At 36.6% G+C, this 12,783-nt stretch overlaps 1 protein-coding gene across 2 annotated transcripts; it reads right to left on the reverse strand.

Annotated features, from left to right (window-relative positions):
• Nucleotides 1-913: 913 nt before the first annotated feature.
• On the reverse strand, nucleotides 914-11,064 carry SYT4 (synaptotagmin 4). Of its 2 annotated transcripts, none has more exons than XM_032467398.1 (4): nucleotides 10,696-11,064; nucleotides 6,960-7,774; nucleotides 5,126-5,243; nucleotides 914-3,637 (listed from the first exon to the last, which is right to left on the reverse strand). In XM_032467398.1, the coding sequence occupies exons 1-4, from the start codon at nucleotides 10,727-10,729 to the stop codon at nucleotides 3,330-3,332; spliced, it is 1,275 nt and encodes a 424-aa protein (XP_032323289.1). In that variant the 5' UTR covers nucleotides 10,730-11,064; the 3' UTR covers nucleotides 914-3,329. The 2 variants fall into 2 exon arrangements, with proteins under 2 accessions (XP_032323289.1, XP_014423016.1); XM_014567530.2 differs by having other exon boundaries at nucleotides 5,126-5,246.
• Between the last annotated feature and the right edge of the window lie 1,719 nt (nucleotides 11,065-12,783).

A 12,783-nucleotide genomic window follows, 5' to 3' on the forward strand; every position in this document is an offset into this window, starting at 1 on the left:
TCAGTGTCTTTTGGCAAGTAGATCTAAAATATATTTGAGTATTTAAATACAATGACTAACTTTTTTAACATGCTTTAATACAATTAATATGATTTAAAACAAAAATATAATGGCAGGGTATTCTGGTTGCATTCCATTTGCAAGGTCATTCTCCAAGTGTGATAACACAGTACACCTCCTTATTGACTAGTGCTACATAGAAAAACTGGCTGGTTCTCCTGGCGGTGTAATCTCATAGTTCCCATTTGACTTAGCTGGTGTCTGATAGGAACATTGTGGATGTCCCGGGTCTTTTTTTCCCTCCCTCTTTAAGAAGAAATAAGACTTTCATTTCCACACCATTTTACTAACTAAATCTATCCCATGCAAGAATATAGGAAAAATGAAAATGAAAATAAAAGATGGTAATGTAAAATTGGTAATGAAAGAGACTTTCTGAAGTGAGAAACAAGATCATAAAAGAGAATCAAAGGAAGGGTAGATTAAAAAGGGTGATGGAAGACAGTGAAAATAGTAAACACAATATGGAAGAGAATACAATATAGAAAGAAGTCAAAGAATGTGAGCGTGAGCCCTTTTGAGAATCTAGCAGAATTGATAAGGGCCCCTCAAGGAGAGTGGCCTGGCATAGACAGAAGAGTGAGGTATACAGTGAAATCCTTTCACATACCATCCACATGGACTTGAATCAACTGTCAAAGCTCCTTGTGTAACTCAGGCTTTGCTTCCAAATAATAGGGATAATATTACCTGTCCCAGATGACTCTTACGAGGATTAAGCAAAATACAATACGTGCAAGATCTTGGTGATGAGTCATTACATCCCCTAATCTACGCCAGATGATCTATTAGGGCAATTTGGGAGCTCAGAAAGCAATAGGAGAATCCACTGGTAGAAAACTTTGAGTTGAAATGGGTTGGGCAAAAGCAGCAATTTATTCACGTCTTACAAATATGATCTTACAAACATCATACAGAGCTGGCACGAGAGAACAGACACCATCTCATACACCATGCTTCCTTCCAAATCACTTCTAATAAGTTACAACATCAGAACAAGTCAGTTACTGAGCGACACAATTCTTCAAACATGGATTCCTCCCCATCAGTGTGGTTAGATTGGCCGGTCTGACAAACAATCAATTTACATGTTTAATACACTGCAGAATCTGTTAACAGAATTCAAGATATTCACATTGATATTGTCACACAATATAAAACAGGACAATTTTCAGAAGATGATGTCCCTGCTTGTTTCAGGTCCTTTCTAGTTTTTATTCTTTCTTAAGAGAGTTGCAAACAGTCTTACTCAACTTTTCACACAGAAAAACACTTTAAGTTTTAAAAACTAACAACTATTTACAAATTGGTTACTGTAATTTTTTAAGTATGTGTTGTTGATTTTGTGGTTCCACGTAAAATCACCCTTGTTTGACAACCTACTTTGCTTGATACCATCATTGACTTCTGGCAACTGTGAAAGTTGCTTAAGGGTTGAGTCCTGACAACTTTTCAGACCTCCAAAATATATTACAGTCCATGGCCCACGAAAGCAAATGTACGTACATCAAAGGCCATTTCACTTCCCCAAACCATACACTGACTACAGTTCATTTTATGTTCCTTTAACAGAAATGTTGACTGGCTCAAGATGCTGTCAGGTGACTCTGTGATGGCATGAAGACAATGATTGGGGAATATTCTTGTTTAATCCCCAAATTATCTTAAAATACCAAAAAGAAAAAAAGAGGTTGATTTCAATCTTGGTATACAGAATGTAAAACGTTTTCTTTGCACTAGGCATAGTCATAAAAAACGAGTATAAGTTGTTCTGAAAATGCATTGTCATAGATTTTACAAAACACTGTGATATCAAACACATTCTCAAAAATCACTAAAGCACTGACGCAAAACCTGACTCAAAATGTAATATTTTCTGTAGACTTTATTTCTAACTTGCATACTTAAAATTCTACTGCACCCTAGTTTCATTCATACTTTTCTAAAACAAAAATACAGTGACATTAACTCAAGTTCATTCTTCCCAAATAATCACAGGATGCTACTTTATTCTAAGAGTTCTTAATGAATTTCAGAGCCCTGGCACTGGAAAGCAGTACAAGACACAAGTCTATAAACTGGTCCACAGACAACAGCTCAAGACAAATTAGCTTAGAAAAGATAGTGAAACATACTTTGTTGTGCTCATTTGACAGCCTAAATATATTATGTATGAACATATGTAAAGTATATTAGGCTTGCCATGTAACTATTCTTTATTAGTTTGTTGGTTTAAGGAACACTTTCTATCCAGCAATGGTTACTTCACAACTTTTTTTTTTCCTTCATTTCTTTTCAAATTGTAGCTGAGTCCTTGCTTGGGGAGAACAGTCAAAATGAAGACTTGGTTACCCATGCCCTCTCTTTTGTTCAAGGGACAACCTTGAATGTGCACTTGCATACTATATGTATTTCCTATAAGAAAACTGCATTTCTCACTGGATTCCTAGCTGAAATTTATTTCTTTACCCACTAACTAACACAATAACTTCACAAAATTATATAGGGCTTTCTTAGGCCACAGACAGTGAGTAATTCAAGACCGTGGTTCTTATGCGAGATTATACTTTACATTTTGACTCACATGTAACCTTAGGGAGGAAAAATCATATCTCAACCACAGTGTTCTCCACTCAGCCCTTTGATAGAATTATTTCTCATCTTGTTCACTGTCCTTTTGCAATAAACCTAAGTTAACCCTCTTATGATATAACTGTGTCAGATAATTAAAACCCAAAGAGAAACAAATATACTTTTATATGCAGGACAACCATTTGCACATGACAGAATTAATAAAACAAACTAGATTACATTTCTTTAATATCTTTGGATTTAAAGAAAAATTGATTTCCCCACCTGAAGAACCACGAATGAATTTTCATAAGAGAAGGCATGCTTTTCATTCCTAAATCCTAACTGATCACACTGATTTCCAGTGACATGTTCCAATGAGATCATCACTTTCTAAATCACATCCATAACTTGAGACTGTGAAGCAGTATCCACAGAATGCCTGACTACTTGATATCACTGGTAAGCTGCAGAGCAAACTGACTATCTTATGAAAATTTATCCAACTTTTCTAAGAAAGGGAAAATTATATGATACACATTTGCAGTTACTTCCTGCTCTGATCATTCAATCCATTGCTAACAAAAGAAAGCTTGGTTTTACAAGCTTGCAATCATGTATCAGAAAAAAGAAAAAAGAAAGAAAACTTTTCCTTGCTTAGAAATTTCATGAAGTTCCAACTCATCACGGCTAAGATGCTAACCGTCACAGAGAACGTGCCACTTGGCGATCTGTCTCCTGGGATAGTCGCAGATCTCTTTCCAGTGCTCTCCGCCGGTTCCCTCTGCTGCTGCTCCCAGGACCAACCGCCCGATGACTTCATTTCGGGATCCCCTTTCAGAATCCAAAACCAGAAATTCAACACTTATCTCTTCAAGACCCTCGCAAGGAATATCAAAGACAAACAGTTCATTAAACACTGCATTGGGGGTGCATTTCTTCACATGAGTCTTCTTTTTGGAGATTCTTTTTTTGGCATGGTACAGGTTCACTTTGACGTAGGGATCTGCAACGGTAAACAACAGACACTGCATTGACAGGAGCTGGCTGGAACGCTGATCTGAAGATGACAGCGCCCTTAGAGATTACCGCATACCAATCAAACGTGATTGTCATGAAAACAAATCTGAACTAAGTGAAACTATGGATAAAGCTTGGCTTCTCGATTGTCCACAAACTGAAAATAAGTAAGAACGCACAACAGAAGAGAAAATTCTAAACCAGAGGATGGAGAAGAACTGTAATGGCAGGATGAAGAGATAACATAAAAGGGAGAAAACAAGAATGTTCTAATGACCCATTCTGCTTACTAATAACTCATCCCAGAGAAGGAAATAGAAGAGGAAAAAAATGTTACACAACATCTAACTTTACTGAGTGGTAAGACTTTGAATAAGCCTCTCTACCTCCTGTATTTGGACTCCCTTCTCTTTTGAATGGGTGACTTCACAACGGCAATGTCTTTCTGTGTTTCTTTAATCACCTGCTGTATTTGTTTCCTGTTACCCATTGTTTGCCTGCCCCATGTCACCCGTATGGTGAGGATCTTAGGATTATGCTACTTTGTCATACATTTAATTATACTATTTTGTTGTCTTTTTCTTGTTGCATGATTTCATTTTAAGGCCATGTTTTCAACTTCCATGATCTAATAATAAGCTATGACTAGCAGCAGCCCTGGGTGCCATTTAATGAAATACACGTTTCTAGTCCTCACAGTCCCCCTCGAGGTAATTATTATGATGTCCAGTTTGTATAACATTTAAGAAAGCATACCCAAGGTTACTATGATAAGAAATGAAACAGTTGCGGGGGTTAGGGTATAGCTCAAGTGGGAGAGCACATGCTTAGCATGCACAAGGTTCTGGGTTCAAGATCCAGTACCTCCTCTAAAAGTAAATAAGTAAATCTAATTACCTCCCCCCTAAAATATAAACTTAAAAAAAAAAAGAGGAAAGTCTGAAAAATAAAACAGAAATAAAACAGTTAGGATTTGAACTCAGATCATTTTAACCCATAGGTCATGCATTCTCATTGTGCTGTACAACAAGGTTTTTATTTTTTATTTTTACTTTTGTAAAAATTACTCACAAAACTAAAAGCTAATTCTTAAAGCAGATACATAAGGAGTTAAAGGAAAGGTAATACAAATACTAGAAGTGTAAGGGTAAGTAAGCTCATTTAAAATACTAAAATTAAGAACTTTTCCCAAACCTTAATTTTATATCCATCGCTGTGTTTTTGGCAGTGGCCTCACCTCTGCATTTATCATTTCTTTCTGCTCCAACTCCATTCAATCAGACATCTACAGTGTACTAGCTTTGGCTTGGAACTTAGAACTATGTAGCTTTCTTCTTCTAGCTAATGTCACTGTCTCATGCTATTATTCCCAAAACGAGAAACAGAATAGCAATCACATCACTTGTGATTGTGAATAAAGGGTAACACCAAAATCATAGTCCAAAACCAGATTGTTTTTCAAAAGCATTCTTACCTGAAAGTCCAGACACATCAGATTTAGGCAGATGCCGTGCTTTTAAAACCACCACAGTGAGAGTATTTGTGGTGGACTGATAGCAGAGAGAGATCAGTAACTCGCCCCGTCCTGAAGACTTCTGAACAAAGAAAGATGTAGTATAAATATTTTAAATTATACCTTACTTTTTAAATTTACACTTATATCTGTGTTTCTAAAGCAGTATAATAGCTTGGTTATTTAAATATAATTTTCCTATTTATTTTTTACTATAATATGCTAAAGAATCAAAGAGTAACTAAAAGCTTTTGTGAAATACCATCACATCCCAAAAACAACTGCCTGCCATCTTGTGGTCTTTTTAGGTACTACAGAACGTTAAAATTTGTTAACGAGTTAGCCACACCCATTACTAGAAATGTTCTAAAAGGATATTTAGAATACAGCTTACACAGAGGTATTTTTAGCTTTTGCTTTTTAGTTAAATAACTTTTTGAAGTTTTCAATAGTAATAAAAGTTATTTAATCATTTGAGTGTATGTGTATATGGCAAAGTGACTCATGTTAAGTTTGAATCGATTTCATATTCTTTAGCAGAGACTATGAAATTTGAATCCAGAAAAACTGAAATTTTTTGTGATCCCCACTATTCCCTTGTCCCAGAGGGCTGATGGGGTTAAAATTCTCTACCCCTACCCCCAGCCAAAGTCCTCCTTTAATACAAGGAATGAATTAAGTATTGGGGAGAATTGACTCAATTTATAATGCTTTGTCTTTGAACAGTATCATAGGATTATTCTTCGCATGATACTTAGATCTTATTTTCACTTTAATACTAGATAAGATGACCAAGAACTCAAAGTACAAGTTGTAACTGAAAAGTAACAAAAAGTGCCCTTGGGTCTTGGTTCTAACTAAGAATGCTGGCTGGCCAGAGCTCCTAAAAATTCAATATATATTTATATAAAAAGCTGACACGGGGTAACTGTGTGAATGAGCACTTCAAAGAGAGTAGGACTAGGGAACTGATCCTCATTCCCACTGTGCCACTAAACGAGCTGGTGCCTGAGACTACTTAGTATTTGTAAATCTTGACTTTCATTAATTTCAACAGACAAAGGGAATGTGGTCAGAAGAAGCTCTATGGTATTCTATAAAATCATGCCTTATAGATACAAGTTATTCTGAAATACCACAACTGGAGTCAAATGAATTCTGTTTTTAAAGTAAAAATACAATTAAATTCAATTAACTGATGTCTTACCACTTTCTAATAATCCCAGAACTACCCAAGTAGCATAACTACAAAGCAGTCTCCTTTCCTGTTATACAACATAGCGGTGGGCATTTATAATTCAACGTGATGTGATGTCTCCTCCCTTAAAAGCGATTTTATGAAAAGTCAATAAATACAACTTCAAACACTAAGGATGAACTGCCTTAACTTGCAATTTCAGTTTCAAATTCAATTAGGCTGACATTGAAGCTTATTTTTTAACTTGCTGATGAATAAGAAATATTTGTCTCCATTTTAGTTTAAGTAGCATTCTTAGTAAAAATAGTTGTGATAGGAAATAAGAAAAATACTTATATAAATGATGTTTAAATAAATCCATAAAGGACTTCTATTTATTTTATATCATTTAGATGCTTTAAGAATTTCACTTGTGGGTTAAATTTTCTTTCATCTACTCTATCCCCATGCCCTCCATTTGATTAAGATTAATAGTTGTTAAATATGGTAAAGATTACATATATCAAACCTCATTTTAATTAAAAAAAAAACCATAGATACAAAAAAGCTATAGAAAAGATTGTTTATAAATATGTTAAGCACTAAAAAATGAATTACCCTAACATTTCTCTTGATAATTTCTCTGTTCATTAACATTTTTCCACCAGTTAATTCAATTCCTGCGAGAGGAATAAGGACTTCTCCAATGATATCATCCCTTGAAAACCTGTCAAAACTCAAGATCGTGAAATGTAAGGCCAGCTCTTGGATCTGGGTGTAGGGGATCCCATAGAATGTGAAGGTCTCATCAAAAGCTGGGTCCAAGGTCTTTCTCAGAACTCTGGTTTTCACTTTGTGCTTCTTCTCTGGGAGAATCGTCATTTTGATGTATGGGTCAGAGGTCATCGACTGCTCGTCCATGGCCGGCAAGCCGCGGGCTTCCTTGATATTTACCATGAATGCTTTCTTCTCAAAGTTGTACTCTAAGGAGAAGACGAGGGCGCCCAGCTTCTCTTGTTTCTCATCTGATGCAAGAGAAGTGCTGGACTTTAAACTATCAGGGGAAACTGCCTCTTTTTCACCTTCTGAAGAGAGCTTTGGGGTCACATTCTCCAAATCAGAGGGGCTGCCAGCTTTGAGGTTTGTTTTGGGAAAATTTCCATTTAGATCTCTCTTCTCAAGGTCAAGATGCAGTGAATTCTTTGGCGCAGCTGGTGTATTCTTTACTTCATTTTTCTCATCTGCTCCAAACTTCTTTTTGCTGTTTAGGTTTTCGGGGTAAATGTCAACTCCCTTTAGCACATGCACAAACTTATACGGAGGAGTCTTGTTAGACTTGGATGATTTTCTCTGACAGCAGATCCATGCAAACAGAGAGACTGTGAAGACCAGGCCGAACGCACTGAAGATCCCCACCACCGTGGGGATTTCATCTGAAAAATCAAATTACCAATTACATGCATTAAAGGGACAGAGTTGGAGACAGCCCATTTAAAAAGCACCCTAGAGCTGGCAGTTGCTGTAGGCTGCACAGATTGAATTGGTTTCCAACTGTTCTGGGTGAGTTATGTACCTATTTCACATCACTTTCAAGAATAAACACATATGTCACACATAGAAAATAAATACGGTATGATAGGAAGTCCTGCCCTGTCGTAGTTTTCCACGAATAAAATGAAAGCCTGGGTCAGAGACAGAAGGATGCTAGATGACCCTGACCTACCTTTGTTTTCTCAAATAACATGAGTCAACTACAGCATGATGGATAAGTACTAATTTCATTATATTTTCACTGACATTTTGAGGCTTTCCAGAAGCATCAATTCTTACTGACTACAGAAACTCTAAATGCTTATTCTTCCAATACTGAAGAGATTCTGTATTCTTAGTGGTTCTTTATTTACCTAGGATTCAAGTAGCAAACACCTAGGTGCTCAGCTTCAGATAATTTTAAAAGATGATGGAATATTATCTGCCATTGTCATAAACTCATTAGTAATTTCCATCTGAATCATGGAACAGTGGTCAAAGAAAGGTACACATATTAGTGAAAAAAAGAGCAAAAAAAGGTAAACAATGGGATATTAATATTATACAACTTGTAACACTACAGACTCATATACTGACCCAAAATTCTTCAAACACAAAGTGCAAATTAATTACCTAAGAAGAATAAAAAACAAACAATGGTTACAAATGAATTATTGCTCCTTAACGTGTAATAAAAAGAGTGAGTAGAGATAATTTAGAATTCAATTTTATCCATAATTGATTTTTTTTTCCTAGCACATTTCCACATGGCAAATGGGAATCAAATTGAAATTGGCACCCTTTCCTTGAATAAGGGCCCATTAAATTATTGATATTAGGTGACACTGATTATTCATGAAGCTTATCATGTTCCGTAAGTAGGCATATTTCTCCAACAAATAATTTGTAACACTAATTGAAAGCAGTATTACTGTATCTGGTCACAGTGCCTCAAGTGATTCAGTGTTTAATAAAGCCAAAGTGAATGTAACTAATGTAATAATATCAGCATTTAGCGCCATTCCAATCTATTTTTACCCCAAATAGTGAATAACAAAGTTAAAAGTCCCTGTCAGGAAGGGGTTAAGGCTTGTTTAACTCACCCCGAGAGAACAATCTTTTGTTACTCCCCTTCCCATCCCCCATAAGCTTCTGCCTATCTTCTTAACAACCACAAAACTGAACTCAAAGAATATAAGATTAAGAAATTACAAATAAGAGCAGAAATGACAAAGAAGATTAAAAAAAAAAAGCAAGCAAAACAACATTTAAAGAGTCTGTAGTTTAATTATGTCAAGAAACTGGATTCTGTCAAGATGAAAAATAAACCTTTGAATGCCCCAAATGGAAAAAACAGTGACTGCTACAGAAAAAGAAAGAGGTGAGCACTAAAGATCACCAGCTAAACTTAGTACCAGCTTTTCAGTTTTCCCTTCTATCTATAAGTCTTTGTTGGTAGGAAAAAATTAAAACAAACAAACAAAAAAAAAACGGAAAACAAAAAACAAACTCCTGGACTCTCTAGTCATTCAAGGCCAGGGAGCAAAGGCAGTCATGGGGTAAGGCAATAAAGCAATTCATTGGCCAATGCAAGAAAAACAATACAAAGAATAGAAAATGTGTATATTTTTCCTACAAAGACTGATGGCTTACACTAGAACATATTTTTCACTAGCACCATCTCTGAAAATTCCTCCATATTCAAAGATACATATCACAACAATATAAACTCAATCATTTAAATGGAAAGCTGCAAAAGAAACTCATTTCTGAATATCACAAATTGTCACTATTTAATATCTACGTCAAATAATCAAATGTTCAATGTAACGTGGAAAGTCTCCCCTACTCTCTCTGCATTCTCAAGCCTAAGCTTTTGAGAGAAACAGCTCAGTCATTTCACTCAGTTTAATAACAAACTTTTATAAATTCCCTGATTTTTCTGAATACGTGTAAAGTAAAACTCTGATCTTGTGCTTTTGATACATAATGGGACCTTAAAATAGGACTTTTCTGTTTGAAAAGGAGTATCTGATTTTATTTACTGAAAGGGAGAAGGAGAGCAATGGTGCCAAAAATTTGGTGTGGGAAAAAGGAAATTGAACAGGAAAATTTGAGTCCTAATTATAGTTTCCGGTAGCTTTTAACTAACTGAACTGCAACACTTTCCTCATTTCTCTGGACTCCAATTTGGTTCTCTCACCTGTGAAATGGAATGGGCTGAGATAATTCATTTCGAATATCACTTTAATCCTAGCATCATAGGAGTCTGTGTCTCACTAGCAACATATTTCAAGGATACAAGAAAAACGTAGCAGAGAAAGAAAGAAAAAAAAAACTATAGTACACTCTGCAATAAAATATGCATCGTAAATGCCCAATATTCAAGTTATTTTATACCAAAAATCAAACCCTTATATAATCACAGAAACATGTGGCTTCCCCTAATAGGTTAAATACAGATGTACATACAAATAAAAATCCCCCACTGAATTAATGGAACCAACACGCAAACAGATCTCTTTTCCTTTGCTTAGCACGTGCTGCCATTTACAGAGCTACATGAATGATTAGGAACTTCTTGCATGTCAAATCGCCTAGCAGAAGGCAATTTTAAGGAGAAAGAGACCAAGGAAGGGAGAAGCCACAGAGACAAGCCACGATTGTCTGTTTCCTTTCAGAGTAACTACCTCGGAAATATATGTTCAACATCCCGCTGAAACACGCGCCCACACCAACACACACACACACCAACACTCACACACACACCCCACTCCGGAATATTCAAGAACAACCGCAGTTAGAAGTTGAATAACTTGCTTACCAAATTCTTCCCGGCTGCTAGCGATCGGAGCCATTTTTTTGCTGCGTGCTCTGTCCAAGGTGCTGAACGGAAAACTCCCCGGCTCGGTTCACTTGCCTGGGTCTGAGGCGCCGGCTTTTCCGAGCGCTGAAAACAACAGCGCAGAGCTCAGGGGACTTACGCCTGGAACCGGGAGGAGGCAGAGAGGGAGGTCCGCTCGCCCTCGTGCAGTGATTTGCTACCTCTGTTCCTGTTTTGGCTCTTCAGAGAAGCTCGTCTCGGAGACTCTAGACGTGGCTGGAACTCGAATTGACGCAATCCTGACGCTACAGGGTTGAAATCAGCGCCTGCCTCCCTTCCCTCCTCCTTCTAAGCCTCTCTTCTCTCTTCCTTCTTCCTCCCTCCCTTCCCTCCTGAGGATTCAACATACATTCATCAATTATTTTAACTGTCGGACCACTGGAGATTAGTTCGTTATTCTGTGGGGGCTCAGAGGCACATGGAGATGAGCCCCGAAATTCATGGCTGACAGGTCCTAATATAAAATTTCCTTATCACCTCGATCAGTAAAAATGTGTCTGTGTTATCAGAATAATGCAGTTTACAGAGGTGGTTTAAGGGAAGAGTGACATGTCTGCATCAATGATCCATTGTAAAATGCAAAACTGTATTTTCTTGCTTCCTAAATTTTTCTCTGATGTATTATACCTATGTTAGAAAAAAAGAATTCACTGTGCATTGATCCATTCGAAATAACATAGCAGTTTTGCCATTATTATCACCTGTTTTCTAGTAAGTTATTATTTTAAATATTTCACTGATACTGTTGCTCCATCTGTCAGCCCTCTTTCCTTTAATACCTGACATTTGACCAGTTAAAGTACTTAGGAACAGATGGGAATAATCTCTTCTGTATTCAGACTCACTCTCACTTATGACTTTTGCATATAATGAGACTGTTTTGGAACGACATTTCTGGTTAAAAGTCCTGACTTCTAATAGGTCTGTGCAAAATAGTTTCAAGAATCATATCAAAATCTAAAATGACATTGATAAATGTTTATTTTCAGAGAAAAACATGTTTTTCTGAACTGATGATATGCTCAGGGTTTAGGAACTGGGGAAATACGGTGTCAGATTTTGATTAACTTTTATCTAAAGAATGTGCTTTTTTTTTTTTTTTTTTTTTTGCCAAGGGCAGGGGGAGTTGTTTTTTGTTTTTTGGTTTTTTTTTTTTTTTTTTTTTTCTAGTAGAGGTGCTGAAAATTGAACCCAGGACCTTGTGCATGCTAGGCATGCACTCTACCTCTAAGCTATACCCCCCCCTTAAAGAGTGTGCCTTTTAAATACAAATGTTGAGCAATTTTCCAAAGAAGATAACTCAGGCTGTAACTCCAACTGTCAATTATTGCTTAACAAATAATTCATTTGCTCTGGAGCAGAGTGAGCAAATGACATTCAGTGTGTGCTGGGGTGGGGGAGGAGTGGGTACCGGGTGAGACTCAGAAAGCTGCTGTACTAGTGACGGGTCCCTGCACATTTGCAAGCAGCTGTTCTGAGCGTCAGGACTGTGTCTGGGGAGAAATTGGGTTCAGTCTTTTGCATCATGGAAAATTTTATAAACCTAAGTTCTTTTTCTTTCCTTTTCTGCTCCCACATACTTGGCATTTTAACATTCTTCTAACAGATTCTTTTTTACCTTATATCTTCCTGCCATGAAAACATAACAAACTAACTGTATTAAAATTTTCCATTGGCCAAATCTGTGTTTTGTGTCCTCATCTAGCAATTTCATTCAGACTACTTACTTCCTGGCTATGCTTTCACCTGGTGGGACTGTCCCTAGAAATAAACTTTAATTAAATGAAAAGACAGCAGCATTTACTTGTGATACATATCACAGGTAAACAACGTAGATGGTGTGAGGTACTAAAATACGTTTTCTAGCTAAGTTATTGCTAACATGTGGTTATCCTCATTTGTTGTAAATATAAGTACATTATGTGAGAGTTATGTATCAATTAATACCTCATTAATTTTACCTTCAGGTGTAAAATGTCATCCAAAACCTGTCTAGATTGTTTAAACTGTTTCTACACAACCCCTTCC

Source organism: Camelus ferus, chromosome 24 (assembly GCF_009834535.1).
Source record: "Camelus ferus isolate YT-003-E chromosome 24, BCGSAC_Cfer_1.0, whole genome shotgun sequence".
In the NCBI taxonomy this organism is placed as follows: Eukaryota; Metazoa; Chordata; class Mammalia; order Artiodactyla; family Camelidae; genus Camelus; species Camelus ferus.